Here is a 17357-nt window from a genome sequence, read left to right as displayed (position 1 = left end):
TTTATGTACAGGGTACTTCATGCTTTACAAGAATATGGCTACAAAAACAGAGATTACATTACAAGTCACATTTTAATGCAAATTTAAGCATATATTTTGCTTTAAGTGATACTAAATGAATCAAGGAGACTTGCTCAGCACCTCATGTTTTTTCAACACACATCTTTTGCAGAAACGGCTCAAGTTTCCTTAAAAAGGAAGGTGTACTCTATGTATATCCTCTCAAAAAAATGGTGACATTCTGAGACAGTAAAAGAGGATTTTCGACTGGTGTTTGTGTTCGTAACCCCACAGCATCCGAGTCAGTCAGTGGCCTGCTGGTTGAAGCATATGATCAGCACTCACAAATGAAGACTGATGAACGCGATGGCGCGACGCAAAGTCTATGTTTTCCTGCGTCAGCTGCTTGGTTTTCAGTCCAATCCCAGATAGAGAGGGCGTCAGTACGATTTCATCTTGGGGAGAATTCTTCTTTCTGAAAGGCAAGAAAAAGGAGAAACATCTTTACAAAAATTTTCAGATGACTAGCATCTAGTTGGTCTACCAATTTCTTTAAAATATTTTTTATTTTTAACATCATCTTAATTTTTTTTGCAGATTTTCCTGTTTATTAAAACATAAAAGTTATAACAATGCAAAAATGTAGTCACTAGATAAAAATGCTTAAAATCTTATTTTTAGAAGCTATTTGAATGACAAATGCAACACTAAGTAGCTCAACTAAAATGTAAACCATGTGAAAATTTAGAAAAAAAGACCCCCAAAAAGGATTTTAAAATAAATCTAATAGCAAAAAAATAAAGCTACGTTAGGTTAATGATCAATTTGAACTTTCAAATTAAAGTAGCACACGTTATATAAGAATAAAAACATAATAATATATTAGATAGTGATTTAATAAATGTATTAGTAAGATTTAAACTGCAATGTTTTCTCAATAAATTATTTAATATGAATATATTGGGTTCTGGCTAAAATACATTTATTATTAGTTCAATTTATTCAAGAAAAAATATTTTAGACTTAAAAAGAACTTGAGGTTTGAGATAAAAGATTTTTCTGGTAACTTTATTGGTGAATTAAATAAATTTATGTCAATCCAGTTGTCAAAACAAAAAAAAAAAAAAATCCAAAACATTTAGCACCATCCGCACACAAGAAATGTGTTTAGGACGATAAATCAATAAACACAATACCTGCAAAATCCACTTATAGCTGACTTGACCCAAGTGAAGAAACTGAACTGGGATGCAATTCCTATTGATAAAGAAATTTTATCATTTCAATTTTCTAAACTTGACAGATTCAGTAATCCATGTTGGTCTTCCTGTGATAAAATATGTAACATTAGTGATTGAAAGTGTCAATGAGATACCTTTAGGCAGACCAGGACTTGTCTTTCCAATGTAGAAGAAGAGCAGCACTGCCACTAGAATGTTTGCCAAAGCATAAACCCACTGAATAACAAACATGATCAATGTGGAACTCAGAGCCTGAAAGAAAGCACACAGGGTTTTAAGGTTTGGAGTTTTCTTAAACGATAAACTTTTTAGGATGTTATTATCTTTGATTTTTAAGTTCAGATTGCGTGTCCGTTTAATAATTACCCCAAAGAGAGCAATCCAGTGGTTACATAGTTTTGCATAGATGGAGTTGTTTATCGGCTGAATTTCAAAGCCCTGGTGTGGTTCTTTACCTTCGGCATCTGTGAGATTTAGCTTCAGTTACTACAAACGGAGAACTTTCTTTGTGTTTGATGGGTGAACTATATCACCTGTGCTGCAATTGTGAGCTTCTGCAGTCCAGTCCTGATCTCCACTGCATATTTCTGTGAGGCATTTGGCTTCTGGTTGTTGTGGAGCCCTCGTCTCTTCCTCACACGGTGAATGAGTTTCCTCCTGCAGTGGAGATGAACATGGCTCACCTTCTTTCCCCTTTGAGAAATCATTACGGTTCAGGTCTAGGCCGAAGCTCTCCATCAGCTTCTGTTTGGTGGTAGCTGGTCTGGACTGAGGTTTGTTGGTCTCCTCTTGCCTCGAGAGCATCCCCTCAGCTCCTGACTCTGGTCTGACGACAGATGGAAAGATCTGGTCCATGTCTCTGGTAAACTCCAACAGAGTGCCTTTGCCTTGCGGGCTCCCGTAGTTGGGAAAAGCAGATTCAATAAGGGGTCTGGAACTCTGCTTTGTGGACCTTCGCCGGTGTCTTCTTCCAGGACTAGAGGTGTTTCTCCTCCGTTTTCTTTGAAGCCTGAAGGTCATGGCCACGCTAAAGTAGGAGTAGTCAATGAAGCTGTAGGTGAGCATGAAGTTGATGGTGACGATTGGTGCAAGGACGTTGACCTGGCCAATAAAAACGAAAGCCATGGTCACCAGGCTGGTCAGGATGATGGATGCCACTGGAGTTTTGTTGGGGCCTTTCTGCCAGCAAAACAGGAAAACACAAGATGGTTGGTGACATTTCAAAAGAAAAAGGAATCTCCATAAAGCTCATGACAGGTGCGAAACCACTAAGTAGAAAACATTACTGTCATACTCAAACAAGGCTTACATTCAAATTTTAAACTAATCTAATAGAGGTGTGGGTGTGCAGGTAACTAACACAGGTGTGGGCGTACAGGTGTCTAGCACAGGTGTGGGTGTATAGGTGTCTAGTACAGGTATGGGTGTATAGATGTCTAGTACAGGTGTCGGGTAGAGGCATTTGTGTACAGGTGCTCAGTACAGATATAGGTAAACAAGAGTCTAGTATGAGTGTGGGTGTACAGGTGTACATGTATAGGTATCTAGTATAGGTGTAAGTGTACAGGAGTGTGGCAGAGGTGTAGGTGTATAGGTGTGTGTGTAAAGATGTCTAGCACAGGAGGTGTAGGTGCATAGGTGTCTAGTACAGGTGTACAGGTGTCTAGCACAGGTGTACATGTACAGGTGTCTAGTGCAAGGGTGAGTCCTCAGTCACAGAATGGGTGTGTCTTCAAATTTCTCTAAGAATACATATAAATAATTGTAAATAAATACTAAATAAAAAAAATAAGAATGTATTAAGTTACTGATGGATTAGTCCTGAAGTTAAAACCCCTGTACGGTCATATATGTGACATTTGTAGTATTAAAAAAATTAGGTCAGGCAAAGAGCAAAGTTTCATTGTAATGAGGTCAATTATAATTTTTATGCAACTGGAGTGTGTGCCATCTTGTCACATTGTGTTTCATAAAATTCATTGTTGATTAATCTCTTATTTTTCTAAACCTGAAAAGGATTAGATGACGTTTTAAAGAGCCAAGGAAATAAAATAAGTGTCTCTTTTTTCTAAACCCCTAAAAAACATTTTATTACTGTATTGCTATCCCCAACTGGGTTTTGCTTCTTGGATGACAGCATCCATTCATCCTTAGGACCTAATTAAAGATTTATTGAAGAATCTCTTTCTTAAATTAAAGACAGAGTTTCAGTGCTGGGTGTGTTCCATTTGTTTTACCTCCACTGTCTGATTGTGTGGTTTAAGGAGGACTGCTGGCTGGCCTCCAGAGCACACAGCAGAGCGGGGCCCTGCCCGTCCGCCTTCCTGCGTTTGTTCTCAGGCTTTGATTTGGGCCAAGATGTCTCGAGCTTCATTCCAGTCTACGGAGAGGTCAGAGGCTGCTAGTACAGAGGGCAGCCTGAAGAAAGCTCTGGAGGACAGGGTCACGGCAGTAACGTGACTGCAAATGTGCCTCTGAAGCCGCTTGATCACTTCTACTCTATAATTAGGCAGTGCTGTAACCACTTCCTCCAGAGTCTAAACACCACACCCCAGCACATATATGCTAAATGTGGCTTTTACTTTTTAGGATTACCTGTCAAAGTCACTCTTGATGTTAGTTTGAAAAAAAAAAAAAAAAAACTTTCCTACAAGACGCAAAAACAAAGTAAATTGTTTACCTGATCCCATTTTTAGAACTTGTTAGTGGTTCTCCAGAGTTTAGAATAAGACATTCTTCTTTTATGTGCTTCTTGGTTTAATGTGAACATTTTGACTTTAAATGTTTTACTTCCATTCCAAACATGTATTGTTGATGCTTTTCTTGTTGGTGAGTTATAATTTACTTCATAAAAGTTTGCCAATTTCTTCTTATTTTAACTCTTTTGCACGGGAACTTTAGCTCATGTTAGTTTACATTATTTCGACTGACGAGTTACTGTGAATGCAGGTATTAAAGTCTGACTGATGGACTTATCTCTGACGCTTTTGTCGCGATGTCGTTTAAGAACTGAACCGAGCGAGTGGGACATCATCCATAAAAACGGCTTACTTCCAAATTCAACCAAATTCAGTTTACATTTTTTTGCAGATGCCGCCATGCTGGAACCAGATGACATCATAGTAAACAGTGATTGGTCCGAATCGGTCTGTCCTAATTTCCATGGCAACAATTTTTACCAATCAGCAGTGAGCTTGTTGGAAGTCTTCACTCCTACCACTTAAATTCAGGCTTGGGAGAATCCATCAATTAAATCCATCCAGCAAATGGCTGAAATATCAGTCCAGTTTTCATATACAGTAAATGGTTAACATTAGTGAATGCAGACAAAATAAATAAAACTACTCTGCAAAAATCATTAATGTTTAGTCATATTTAATGAGCTCTGCTTGCTCAGTTTTGGTTAACCAATCATCCAAAGATGATGCTTTTGCATTGGTTGGTCTGCACACAGAGAAGTCTGTTTGCTCTTGTTTGAACTAAAGCCGTGCATAAACACCCACCCTTGTCAAATACTCCCATCTAATATGTCATGGTGATTCCACCCACCCCTCTGCCCAGGAAAGCCAGTGAGGGGATGACCCTCTCCTGGGCGATGCACTGGAGGATCCTGGGTGCTCCGTACAGGCCGCCCATGCAGGAGGCCAGGGAGGAGATGTAGAGACCCAGTAGAAAGAGGAAGCCTACCAAGGAGACCTGGAGGAAGACGGAAAACAAATACAGGGTGAAAAAGGATGAGGTGGAGCTGAGAGCTTGCAACAGTTACACCCCAGTTAGTTCCGCTGCAGCCAGCCCCTTACAAAAACAATGAGAGCAGATCCCCCATGGAGAAGGCCAGGTCAAAGCTGGATGTAGAAGTTCTTATTTTAATAGTTTTAGATCAATTTTCAAAACTCTTTTAGTCATTTTACTTGACACAGATGCAGAACTTTATTTACTTGAGCACAAGGTCTTTTCTTTAGACCGGACGCTAAACGACTGCATTTCCTGCAAGCTAAGAAGACAGAATGAACTTTGAGTTGCAAAAGTTGAAAAAAAAAAACAACAAGAAAATACTTGGAGGAGTGATAACGGTGAGAAAAACATGTGGATGCAGATCAGCAAACAGCAGATGGTTTGGAGGCTGAAAGAAAAACACCCTCAGAATGTTCAAGGCACTTTTACAAATGCAGCATTGCTTCACAACAGCAAGGAAAGCCACTTGCAGCTTTTCAACACATATAGATTTGTTCTCACCTTTTATTCGCATTAAGCAGATTAAAACAGTGGCCTCCAAACTTTTTTACCAGTTTAATCTCAGACAATATTTTTATGCAAACCAGCCTGAACAAGGCTGAAGTGAGCATCTAACTTTTTTTTTTCCGGCCTCCAGTTTAAATTTTGAAAGTCAAGTTTATCTTCATCCTCTATTAAAAACTTTCCAAATGCTTGTTTTTTTCTTAACTTTGCTAGTTTGGGGGCTTCAGCTGCTTTAAGAAAGTAGCAAATGGATTTTGGATACATGACCGAGCAACTTGACAAGTGTCAAGAATTAGTCAAATATAGTGGGGTAAGTTTTTCAAAATAAAACATCCTCTAGAATCAAATTATAAATGAAACAGAAATTACATTTTTTTTCCCTCTCGCCTGGAGGTCGGAGGTCACTGCTTTAAACCAAAGTGACAACGCAAGGGATTGAAATCAAGAGCTTCATGATCTGGCTGCATCTTTATGGAGACTCATTATCCTCTCCTTGCTGAGGGGGGGTCACTTATGGGATAAAATGCAAACAGACGATGGGCTTTTACCTTTTCTGCTATCAAGAAGTCATAGCGTAGAGCTTCTCGTGTGCAGATGGCTCCCAAGAGGAAGACAAAGACCAGATACAGGAACCACCTGCAAAACAGAATTATTATCAACAGCTGCACTCTCACTATAAACAAGAGCAATCAGACAGGACGACTGAACAAGTAAAGGTCGGCTAATGCTACTCAGAGAATGCAGCCGTGTTTGTTCTTTCCATTGAAGCTGGAAGTAGTTTTCAAAATTGTCTTCGAGCACAGAGCCAAAGCAAGGTGGACCCCGAAACCCCATTACCAGGACGTGAATCCGCAGATCATTTGCAAAGCGTTCTGGGAAAGTTTAGCGTTGAATGCTTTTGGGGAGTTTCCTTACGAGGTGAAGACAGCTGCCAGGGTTCCCACAGGGATGCTGTGCTCAGGCCTCTGAAGGTCTGAGCTCATGTTGAAGCCTGACATGACCCCTGCACACAAAAACCACCACAATTAGAAATCTATGCATGAGGTTGCATTCCTCATGAAATGCAGGATCAGTCCAACACAAGGGTGTGCAACCTTTAACACTTCAAGAGCCATCCGGGTGGATTTCTTACTGACTAAAACAAACTATGAGCCACAAAGTCTTATGTCACCCTTTAAGAAAAACAAAACACTGATTTGCAATTATGCAATTGTTGCTATTATTGTAAACGTAAATGAACAATTGTTTTTGGTTTCAATAAAATAGCATCTTTTTCTAAATATGAAACCGTTTATGACTTTTAACAGAGGTTTACATGATGTCCTAAATAAAAAAAACTAAAAAATAAAAGACTTTGTGTATCACAAAAGACCTAAATAAATGTACTAACAGTTTAATGTTAGCTGTGAAAAACAATTATAACATATATAATAACAATAATAAATAACATCTAATCAAGTTAACCTTACAATATAAGTTTTAAGATTTTTCAACAATCTGTCTTTTAATCTGGTGCACTGAAAGTATGAATTCTGTTTTTTCTTATTGAAAAAAAAAAGTTTCAATATTTTAGTACAACTATGAAAATGCACCACTTGATGGATTGTTTGAGCATTATGGGTAATGTCGTGCACCTATTGGTTTGTGAATGAGCAGAATAAAGTTCCACTTATTCAACTGGCTTGTTTAGCTTGATGTATTTAATAAGAAAACATTTTATTTTCTTCAATCAGAAAGCCATAAATACAGGGGTCAAAGAACTCCGTGTTGCAGGTTTCAGACCCCTGAGGTGGATCGTTCTCACCCGTAGCAGCAGGGAAGAAGACCCCAAAGACCGTGAAGAAGCTCTCCCCCGGGCTGTAGTCTGGAACTGTGTTGGAGCGAAGGAGCCCAGGGGAGTAACCAATGAAGCCGTGCTCTGGAGGACAAAAACACAAGAATCAACCAAGATTCTTCACTGACACAAACCACTTTCATATCTTCAGATGACAGGAGGACAACAAACATTCAAAAAACTCTGTTAATAAAAAATCTGCAAAGATTAATTATTTGCACATTCCTATTTTTTCTAATAAAAATGCAAACATTTTATTAGAACTTCTTGAAATACAATGCTTTCAACGCTTCTTCTGAACGCGCGAGTGAAAGTTCTTCTGCATCGGTGGGATCCATTGAAAACGCACAGCCTGAAAGGACCCGCCTATGTTACAACACCGGACATTTCCCCCTCGGTTATCTTGCAATGGGAAAGAATGTGTTCTCTCAGATTAATGACATGTTTATCCAAAAGGAAGTTACCACCCTTTTCAGAAGCTCAGCAGCTTCCAAGTCTTTGGAGGGAGAATCAAAGGCAGCCAGAAAGGGTGACAGAGTGCGAGAAAAAAAAAGACACTAAGGAAGAAAGATAAAAAATAAAGTTTTTTGAAATTTACAAAATGAAAACTCTTGGTTTTAGTTGTTCTACCTCCAGCTATTGTTCAGTTTTCTTACATGTTCCTCTGTCCAAACAATCGGGAAACAACAAACTCTTGCTAAAATATGTCCATGTCTGCATCATGAGCTCCACACCCATGTTACGTTATAACATCATTCTTCAACATCCAGGAGAGCCTTCCAGCTCTGCGACACCCTATTCTCACCCATCAAACATTCTGTTCGTTATTTTAATGGTCTCATCCATCACAAATTTGTTGGGGAACAACACACTTGTGCACATTTCAACTTTCAGTTTACAGTTTTTCTCCTTACGTTTCTCTGCAGCATCATTCGACATTTCACAGGGCAAAGTAACTATAGTTGAAAAATCCCCAAAAATGAGTCCCACACAGATCATCTTTTGGTCTATTTTTTTTAAAGCTTTCCCAGAGATTTTTTCATTATGATTGTGCCGTTTTTAGCCTAAATCAAAAAATTGTATCATTTTCTAAGACAAAGTTTCTGCAGAGCGGCAGGAGTTCATCAGAATTGAGTAGTGAGCGGGACAGTTGGGAACCCCGCCCCCCTTCCCATTGTGAAATGGGGGATTTTCTACTTAAAAAATAAATAAGCTATTTTTCAAACAATAGTTTTTATATGCTCCTGATTCACAACAAATTAAATAATAAAAAAATACAATTTTAACTTAATTTTATTTTAAATGCATGTCCTCCGTTATCAGAAAAATGCTATAAGAATGTGTTTCAAACACTAAAAACTTGAGTTTCAGTTTTTTATTGTTTCTGTTTTATGAGACAAATTTAAAGAGATAATAAAACAAAAAATCTGAACATGTATGTTTAATAAATAATTTGAATTGTGAGCAAAGTTTTATTTTTTATTCTCGACCTCTCCTCTTGTTATCAGATCTGGTGGTTTATCCTGACATTAACATGACTGCTGCATATTCAATCGTCTTTTTAGACGAAGCCACTGCATCTTCACTCTCCCTTTTTTTTGCTTCTCCTGGGTGGGAATTTTAAGGTGGACTGTGGTTCCTCTCTTCTCCAAGTCGAGCATTCCTCTGATGCTAGCTGGAATGCGTAGTTGGATTACTCGAGCGTTTTGAGGCCTCTCCCTGCATCTGACTGACCTTTTACCCCAAATCTCTGTGGATGCAGTGCAGGCTGAGGTCCAACAGAGGGCGTGGCACGTCTCACAGGGATCATTGATCCCTATATATTTATAATTAGGATAATACAGATGAGACGGCGCTCTATGGAGTAGGGAGAAAAATAAAATAAAGCCTTCAGATCTGAGTTCCGGCGTTTTTCTTTGTCATAAACCAAAAATGTGGGTGAGTCGGGTTAACACCCTGAACTTAAGGAGCCTATTCCATCCTTGCTCTGTGGAGGAAGCAGCGCCAACTACAACAACAGTGTCAATAAATTACCAAACTTGACTTTTCATGACATTTTAGCTGTTTTTCACAACAGAATTGACAAGATCCACCTCAGCTATGGTGGTTTGTGACAGCAGTGCACACAGTGGGCGTGTTATCTAACCGAGACCACATCATTTCAGGATATGCCTCAGCGTTCAGCAAGTTCATGCTAATCTGGATCTGCTTTGTCAGAGGGGTCTGTCAGCTCTCCGACTCGACATGAGGTCACAAGAACACCGGCTCGAGACTGGAAAAAGAAAACTGGAACAAAGACGTGACGGATGTTTTTTTTTTTTCCAGCTGCTCTTCAGAGCTGCAGTCTGGCCTTTTCTTAAGCCCGGAATTTACTGAACAAACGTTCAGCTGTCACACCTGAAACGGCGCCAGAGTGAAAGAATCTCACAATCGTGACCTTTGAAGTAATAAAACATATTCAGTTCTTGATTAAAGTAATGAGTATGGTTAGAATCTTTTAATTGGTAAATAGTGACATAATTAAGACTAAAATCAACGCAATACCAGAAGCATAGAACAAAAACCAAAATACCTATAGACAAAATATGACATTTTCCAGCTAAAAAAAGGCTTAATTTCTCCAAAACTAAACCCGGAAACACAAATTCATTTTTAAACATATTTTTTTGGTTAGAATATTGTTGCACAATCACGCATCAATGCATTTTTTTTAAAGATAGTGGGAGCTTTCTTCCATCCCACATGTGTTATTTACAGACCGACTTGAACGCTTCTCTCCCCTCACTGAACAGGAAGTTGACCCTGACTGAGAACAGGAAATGTTAGGAAGGACTTCCTGCAGTCCAACAAAAGAAGATCATCTTCTTTTGAAAATATTTAAAAAATAAAGAAAGAAAGAAAAAAAAAAGAAGAAAAATCTTAATAAAATTGCCTTCAGAATTGAAACATTTGCTATGAATAAGAGCAACAACAGAAGGCCATTTTATGCTAAATGCAGAACAAACTAGTAAAATGGAAATTCCTCCCTGACGTAGATATACAGGCAGACAAACAGACAACTTTATTCATCCCCAAGGAGAAATCAGGCTTTCAACAGGGCTTTTCTCAGCTGGAAGTGTTGTTAGAACGTAAGCAATGACACAGTGACATCTGCTGGACAGATCAGGTCACTGACGGAGACATTTCAGGGCATTTTTGTGGTCAAAAATGTTTCTCTACTCTACATGACAAGACCCACTCCAATAAAAAATTTGTTTTTGGTATTTCAAGCATGTTCTTGATGCATTTTTCCTCATGGTGTACGGCATATTTTTAAAATATTAAGTTTAAAATTGATTTTTTAAGTGTTTCTTTTGATTCAAATAGCTGTGAATGGTAACAATGGCATTGGGAAAAGCTTGTAAGTGTGACGTAGAATCTACTACAGTAAACTGCATGCTCCCTGCTCCAGTCTATTCTTATACATTCACTTATAGACGACTAGATTCTCGAACGTTTTTTCTTTGCTCGTCTGAGCTGGCATCTGGCTCTAAACTGTACGACTGGATGGCTTCAATATTGGTCGCCTTTTTTGTTGCACTGCTTAATGTGTGAGAGGCTGTAAGCTAGCAGGAGAAAGTAAAAACAGAAGGGTGATGGTAAGTGGGGCGGGCTTGCTCCACGTCAAAAGTCCCGCTCACAATTCAGTGGCGAATTTCAGATGAACTCCTGCCGCTCTGAAGAAACTATGTATTATAAAACAACACAGTTTTTTTTAAATTTTGCCTAAAAATGGCAAAATTTTTGAAAAAAAAAAAAAAAATAAATAAAAAAAAAAAAACACCCTGGGAACGCCTTTACAATAAGACTTTAGACTTGGACATTTTAAAAGAGACTTGTGAGCATTTCTGTCTAAAGCTTTTATTTTAACATTAGTTAGAAAATAAGGAACAAAAACAGACTCTTCATCTTGTTTTCTACTGCCTGTAACGCGGTTAACTTTTTAAGCTACACTTTTACATTAATAATAGACTCTCTTTCAACTTTAAAATTTATTTTGGATTAATAGAGGTTCCTGAATGGGCGCTTCATAAAAACAAAAGTGAACTGAAACTTCCATTAACGTTTCAACAGCAGAGCCTGGTATTGCATAAAAAAAGAGGAAACAGAAACCACAGTGGTGACACAGGATTTACTGCAGGACAGAACTTTCTTCTAACCAGCCGTGCCTAGAAGGGAAAAAAGCCTCAAACTTCCTACCGACCGCAAATTTACACTAAAGATAAATTCTCTTTTTTTTTTTCTTTTAAAAAGCAAAACACAAAGTATTACAGCATGAGCTGATAAACTTTTTTTCAGGACTTCCACTGTTTTTGACAATCATATGGCTTCAATGTGCCATGTGCTCTGTATGCATAGGTGCATATCTGTCTATTTAGGCTAAAATCTACATATAATGTCAAGTAGATGGTATTATTTTTTTCTTATTTTCCAATCAATGTATGAATTGCTATCTTGAATAGGTTCTATATATCTGTTTATTTGTTTACTCTTTCCTTTGAAATAAACTAACTTCACTTTTTTAGAGTCTTTAAAATCAGTTTATTATTACACTTAAATTGTAGTTTTAGCTGCACTTTTTGGCTAAATTTAAAAAAAGTCAATAAAATTGTTCAACTTTTTTTTATTGACACATAGGTTGAGAAAATGTGGGTTTAGTTTCATATTTGTACACAGATTTTTCTAATGAACTAGTTTATTTTTTCTTCTTATCTCCTTAAAATTTTAGGAACATTAGATCTAGTGGGTTTTCATGAAATAAAAAAAGCCTTAAGGATTCATATTTTGGTTTTATATTTCCAGGCCAGCCACAAAATAATAGTGTTTATTTCATCTAAAAGCACCCCAACAGATGTTTTTTTTAAGGTTTATTTATTCTTGTTTTAACAATTTTAGCACTTTTGCTAATAATATATTCTTGTTTTAACAACTGACACCCTTTTTGTATTATCTGTGAATGAATTAGCTTTAACTTTTTATTTTTAATAAATGTATGATGCCATTTTTTGTATCCATCCGTCCACTTAGAGTCCACTGGGCTCTACCCAGTCCTACCTGGATCAAGGTGTGTGAAGGTGCCAATGACAAAGTCCAGAGTGGACACTGCCAGCACAGCCAGCAGCAGCAGCTGCAGCCTGACTATCCACTTCACGCCTGCCAGGTTGATTCCGAGCAAAGCCAGCAGTACTGCTGCCGACATGCAGCGCACCGCCCACTGGTTCTGCAGGCCCAACAGCTCCGCCACAGACTCAGAGAAGCCTGTGATGTACATGGCTCCAGCTACGCACTGCAGGGTTCGGAAGAAGCGGCGGCACATCAAAACAAAAAATATGAACTGCATCCAAACCAACAACTGACTGCTTTCTGAAAATGATTATGAGACGGTCAAGTGTCACTCACCTGTCCAAACACATAAAGCAGACCGACAGTACCTCCCACTCTGCCCCCGAGGACAGTGGAGATCATGGAGTAGACTCCTCCACTGCCAACACCGCAGTGCTCACACACTCCAATCCCCGACATGACAGTCACTAAAGCTACCACCACAACCATGGAGACCAGGAACATCCCCAACAGCACCCCGGTGTTTCCCTGTGAAAAAATGACACAAAACATAAGTCACTGCTGGGCTGCTCGGGTATGCCTCTGTACTCACAAATACTGAATAACTATTAATCCAATATTTTTATTTAAAGTTTGGCAATTAAATTTACTTTAATGTTTTTTTAACCAAAAGATTAGTTGAAATTTAATCGCGCCAGAACTTGGAGACAAATTTCTAATGAACAACTGCATACACTATGCCCTGACACAGGTTTTTTTTTTTTTTAAGTTTTGGCTAGTAACTCAAAAGATGACCAGAGTTGGACTTCAAAGCTTTCTATTCACCTTTTCTCTGCCTTTTGAAATTTCCTGTCTTTGAAGTTCTAATACAAAACTGAAGCCACAAGAGTCGAGAGAAAAATTCTAAAAACTACTGACCACCAGGTAGCCAGTCCGTAGAAAAAGCACAACCCCAAAGATGTTGATCATGCAGGTGGTGAAAACCCCATCCCAGGTGCCAAAAAGCACCGGCTCCCACACAAACAGCTTGATCCTCCACCACGGTTGACTGGACTGCTGGAAACCCTGCAGACAAACAGCAATGTTCTTTCTCTGTCAGTTTGTTGTCTTTGAGGGTTGTCATTTGTATAGACCTCTGGAGATAGCAAAAAATTTTAAAAAACTAGTCGTTGGCAAAAAAATAGCATTTTGCACCCACAATTTGGTATTTAGTATGCACATAGTAGTTTATCATGGCCTCAAATTAGCATTTTTGTTTCTTGTAGCATTTTGTAGGCCCAAATTAGCATTTTGTTTCCACAAAGTAGTATTTTAGCATCATCAATTACTACTACTGGCCACTAAATACACATTTGTATGCAAAAAGGTCTAATATGTGCACACAAATTGCTTGTTTGAGAACACAGAATGCTAATTTGTGGACACAAAATTCTGATAAAAGGCTAATCTGTGCTCACAAAATACTATTAAAATGCTAAACTGTGCCAACAAAATGCTTTTAAAGTGCCAATTTGTGGCAATGACATACTAAAGTATAACCACAAAATGTTAATTTGTGCCTACAAAAATACTAAATTGCAAGCCCAAATTTATGAATTTTAGGGAACAATTTGTTTTTTTATGTCATGTCCAGAGCTCCATACATTTAGCTCACAGCTCTAAGACGAAGACGGTGGGTTTCAGTTCAGCAAAATTTGGCACAGAAGAAAAAAAGGAAAAATTGATTAGAATGACATTTTAAGGAACCTATTTCACAGAGAATACAGTCAGTAAACAATTATTTGAGACCAACTTTAGCTGTTTAATATTCACTTTTTTATGGGCGACATATTTTATGATGCGGATTTTAGCCAATTCGCCCACTAATGACCAATCGAAGGATAAATTCAGTTTTTTTTTTTGTTGCAACTTAATAAACTGAAATGAGTATTTGTTCTCACTTGTGCATCCTCGTGGAACAGATCGTGGATGTGTGGAGCGGCAGACGCCCCGCTGATAAGCTTGGCTCCATCGCCCTCCCGGTCCTGGCTGAACACGGTCCATCCGACAGGTAGGGAGTCCATTGCCAACAGATGTTACCTGTTGAGGCCTAAATATGAAGCAGATCGTGGGATTTGCTTTCCCCCTCTCCACTATCCTCCGAGGACACGCGCTTGACCTTCCGCTCAATTGACTGTTTCTTCCCGTAAAAGAGCCGCCGACGCGGCAGGAGGTCACCCGGATCCCGCAGGGTGTGAACGACATCCACTGGGCTACGACTAATTACAGGCTACGACGTCACGGTCGAGCAAATTCCCGGCAACTCCAAAAATAACACGGAGCCTTATCAAGAATAGCTAAACAAATTTAGAAAATGACCACAAATTATTTTAATTTAATAAAAAAAATCTAATAAGTGAATTGAGCTCAAAAGAGAAGCTTCATAAAAGCACAAACTCTTAAATTATATATCCTGAAACTTCAAATGACGTCTTTCTTAAAATATCTAAACTTTCCGTAACCTTACCTTTCACAGTCACATAACATTGGTGAAAATAGAAGACAAAAAATACTCAAGCGTAGTAAAAGTTCAGTGATGAACACAGTCGACACTACTGCGTGTACACAAAAGCGTCAGCTTTAATAAGTCACTGCTTGCATTTCCAGGGTGTGTTGCGGCATTTGCACAAGGATACGGTGTTAGCTTTGGCAACAAGCCCGGAGCAGGCCTGTTTACTGTTGAAAGTTAGAGGAAAAGAAAGAAAAAGTTTTAATTTGTGCCAATAGTCCTCTAAAACACCTTTAAAAATCGGATTACTAACAGCTATTGGTGAGGCCTGTTTTAAAGACATCTCATCTCTTTTAGATAAAGTGTTCACGTATCAATATCATCAAAACTGGTGGCAAAATTTAATTAAAGTAAAATATATATATATATATTTTCCAAACCTTTAAACATTAAACATCCTTATTAGTTAAAAATGTAAACATTTAGAATAGTGGGCCAGTATAGCTTAAAATGTCAACTTTTAAACATGCTATAGCACAATTTCGCCTCACAAATGTGAATAACTTTATTCATAAAGACATGACACACAACAAAAACAATTTAAAATCAGATTGCTTACAAATCAATATATTGCAAAAAACTAATCATACAAGGTTACTTGACTGATTATTCAGCTACAATGAAAGCTGCACATTATTCATAAAACAAGTTCACTCCAAGAGACCATGTGATTTACCAAACTTTAGATTCTCCTCTGTAGATGTCAGATCTTGACTCAAATGACAGATTAATGGGGGTACATAGAGTTGACTCCATATGATTTACTGTACATATCAGTGCCTTAAATGACAATGTTTCAAAAATAGCTTTTTATCAAAAAAGTTCAGATCATTTTACAAACATTTTTTTTCTCTCTAGCTTACACAAGGACACTTATGGCCATGAGACTAACAGTTAATTAAAAAAAGAAATATATAGAAACGTTCATACTTAATCAATCTGTTTTACATTTTATTAGTTTTTAAAAAACAAAACGGGATATTATATAGCAGAATTTTTCATCTGCGCTGTGCTTTTGACACAAATGTAACCACACAAATAGCAACTTTTTGAAGAAATATCAGTTTTAAGTGGTTTGCCTTTAAACCAACATAAGTAAATACAGAATAGAGGGACTTTCAGGAGTCAAATCCTACATTTTTTTTAACACGTTTACAGTTAAATTGCTCATTTAGCTGCGCAAACGTACAAAACTAGAAGAAATTAAATAGTTTTTTTTTTTCTTTAAAAAAAAATGTTTTCATACAGCGCACAGGAGCTTGTCAGATCATAAAATTGCAAATGCTTAATATGACAACTTTCTAGATAAACAGTAAAACAAACATTTACAACATATTTACAGCAGGATAAGTTTTTTTCTTTTTACATTCTACAGGGAATGATGGATGATGTAGAATCTGATAAATAACGTGGTGATGGTTGTCCCTGATTGGAAGCAAAGGTGTAATGAGGGACGCAAACACCGCTTTCAAACTGCATGTAAGGAGCTGATAATCGCACAAACACCTGTATTTATGTACAAATGTAAAGCATTTATAATGTAAAAAAATCACACTCATCCTCACCTGTGGTTTTGAAACTGCATGGTTTCAAAAAAAGGCCCGGAAGAAGACAGAATCCCATCAAATGGGTCACATAGCGTCTGTGATTATAAACATACTGCAGAACAACCATTTAAATATGATTTCCACCCAACAGTGCATAATAGTTACAAGATTTTCTGTCTAAAACTTAAAAAATAAGGAAAAGATTTAAATAAGTTTCCCTCTGTACAATATATTGCAGTGTGAATAAGTTGACAATTGGCTGTGATTGTGCAACATGAGATACAAGCAGAAGTTTAAAAAAAAAAAAAAAAAAACATAACACCTGCAGCTGCAGGAATGATTGTGAGGAAGTGCTGAAAGTAAAGCAAAAGAAAGAAAAAGCAAAAGGCACAGAAGTAAAATAATAAAGTTGTAAAAACCAGGCTCCACATTCTCAATTCATGTCAATAAAGTCATCTGTCGTTCCATCGGTTTCCTAAACACCTTCACAACTACTAAGTACTTCAAACTGTGGCAGAAGGAGCCACGTGCATTCAAGAGATGAAAGTAAAAGCGATGGTTTGGAGATTTAAAATTCAAATCATTTTCATTAATTGATTAGTTCAGCTTTAAAATTCTTCAATGGTTATGATCACGCAGAGGATGTGCAAAGTGTGCAGAAATTAATTCAGATTTTAAGTAGTAAATAAAGATTATGCTGCCACTGTAACAAATGTGCAGCTTTTTTACAAATGAGAAAAACAAAAAAAAATAAGTTTTAAATAAAGTTTTAAAACACAGCACATTCACATTAAAGACCCACTCCGATCATCTTTTGATCTGTTTTAAAAGTGTTCCCAGTGGTA

The 17357-nt window shown here is 37.6% G+C and overlaps 1 protein-coding gene across 1 annotated transcript; it reads right to left on the bottom strand.

The window, feature by feature from the left end:
- slc12a8 (solute carrier family 12 member 8) lies at positions 1–17354 on the bottom strand. Its single transcript, XM_024286139.2, has 14 exons — positions 14924–17354; positions 14358–14496; positions 13336–13482; positions 12754–12945; positions 12409–12640; positions 7285–7398; positions 6396–6483; positions 6029–6116; positions 4791–4937; positions 1775–2420; positions 1608–1705; positions 1376–1493; positions 1197–1257; positions 1–475 (listed from the first exon to the last, which is right to left on the bottom strand). Exons 2-14 carry the CDS (start codon positions 14478–14480, stop codon positions 307–309), a joined length of 2223 nt encoding a protein of 740 aa, XP_024141907.1. The 5' UTR covers positions 14481–14496; positions 14924–17354; the 3' UTR covers positions 1–306.
- Between the last annotated feature and the right edge of the window lie 3 nt (positions 17355–17357).

This window comes from Oryzias melastigma, linkage group LG21 (assembly GCF_002922805.2).
Source record: "Oryzias melastigma strain HK-1 linkage group LG21, ASM292280v2, whole genome shotgun sequence".
Taxonomy (NCBI): Eukaryota; Metazoa; Chordata; class Actinopteri; order Beloniformes; family Adrianichthyidae; genus Oryzias; species Oryzias melastigma.
This window is presented reverse-complemented; position numbering and strand designations above follow the sequence as displayed.

Bases quoted from the DNA above. Each gene is read 5' to 3' on its own strand.
- slc12a8 (XM_024286139.2), bottom strand. From the start codon at position 14,480: ATGGACTCCCTACCTGTCGGATGGACCGTGTTCAGCCAGGACCGGGAG. The intron at 7,399-12,408 runs GTAGGACTGGGT...TTTGTCCTCCAG, and splicing joins CTTCACACACCTTGATCCAG to AGCACGGCTTCATTGGTTAC. The intron at 1,494-1,607 runs GTAATTATTAAA...GCTTTCTTTCAG, and splicing joins ACTGGATTGCTCTCTTTGGG to GCTCTGAGTTCCACATTGAT.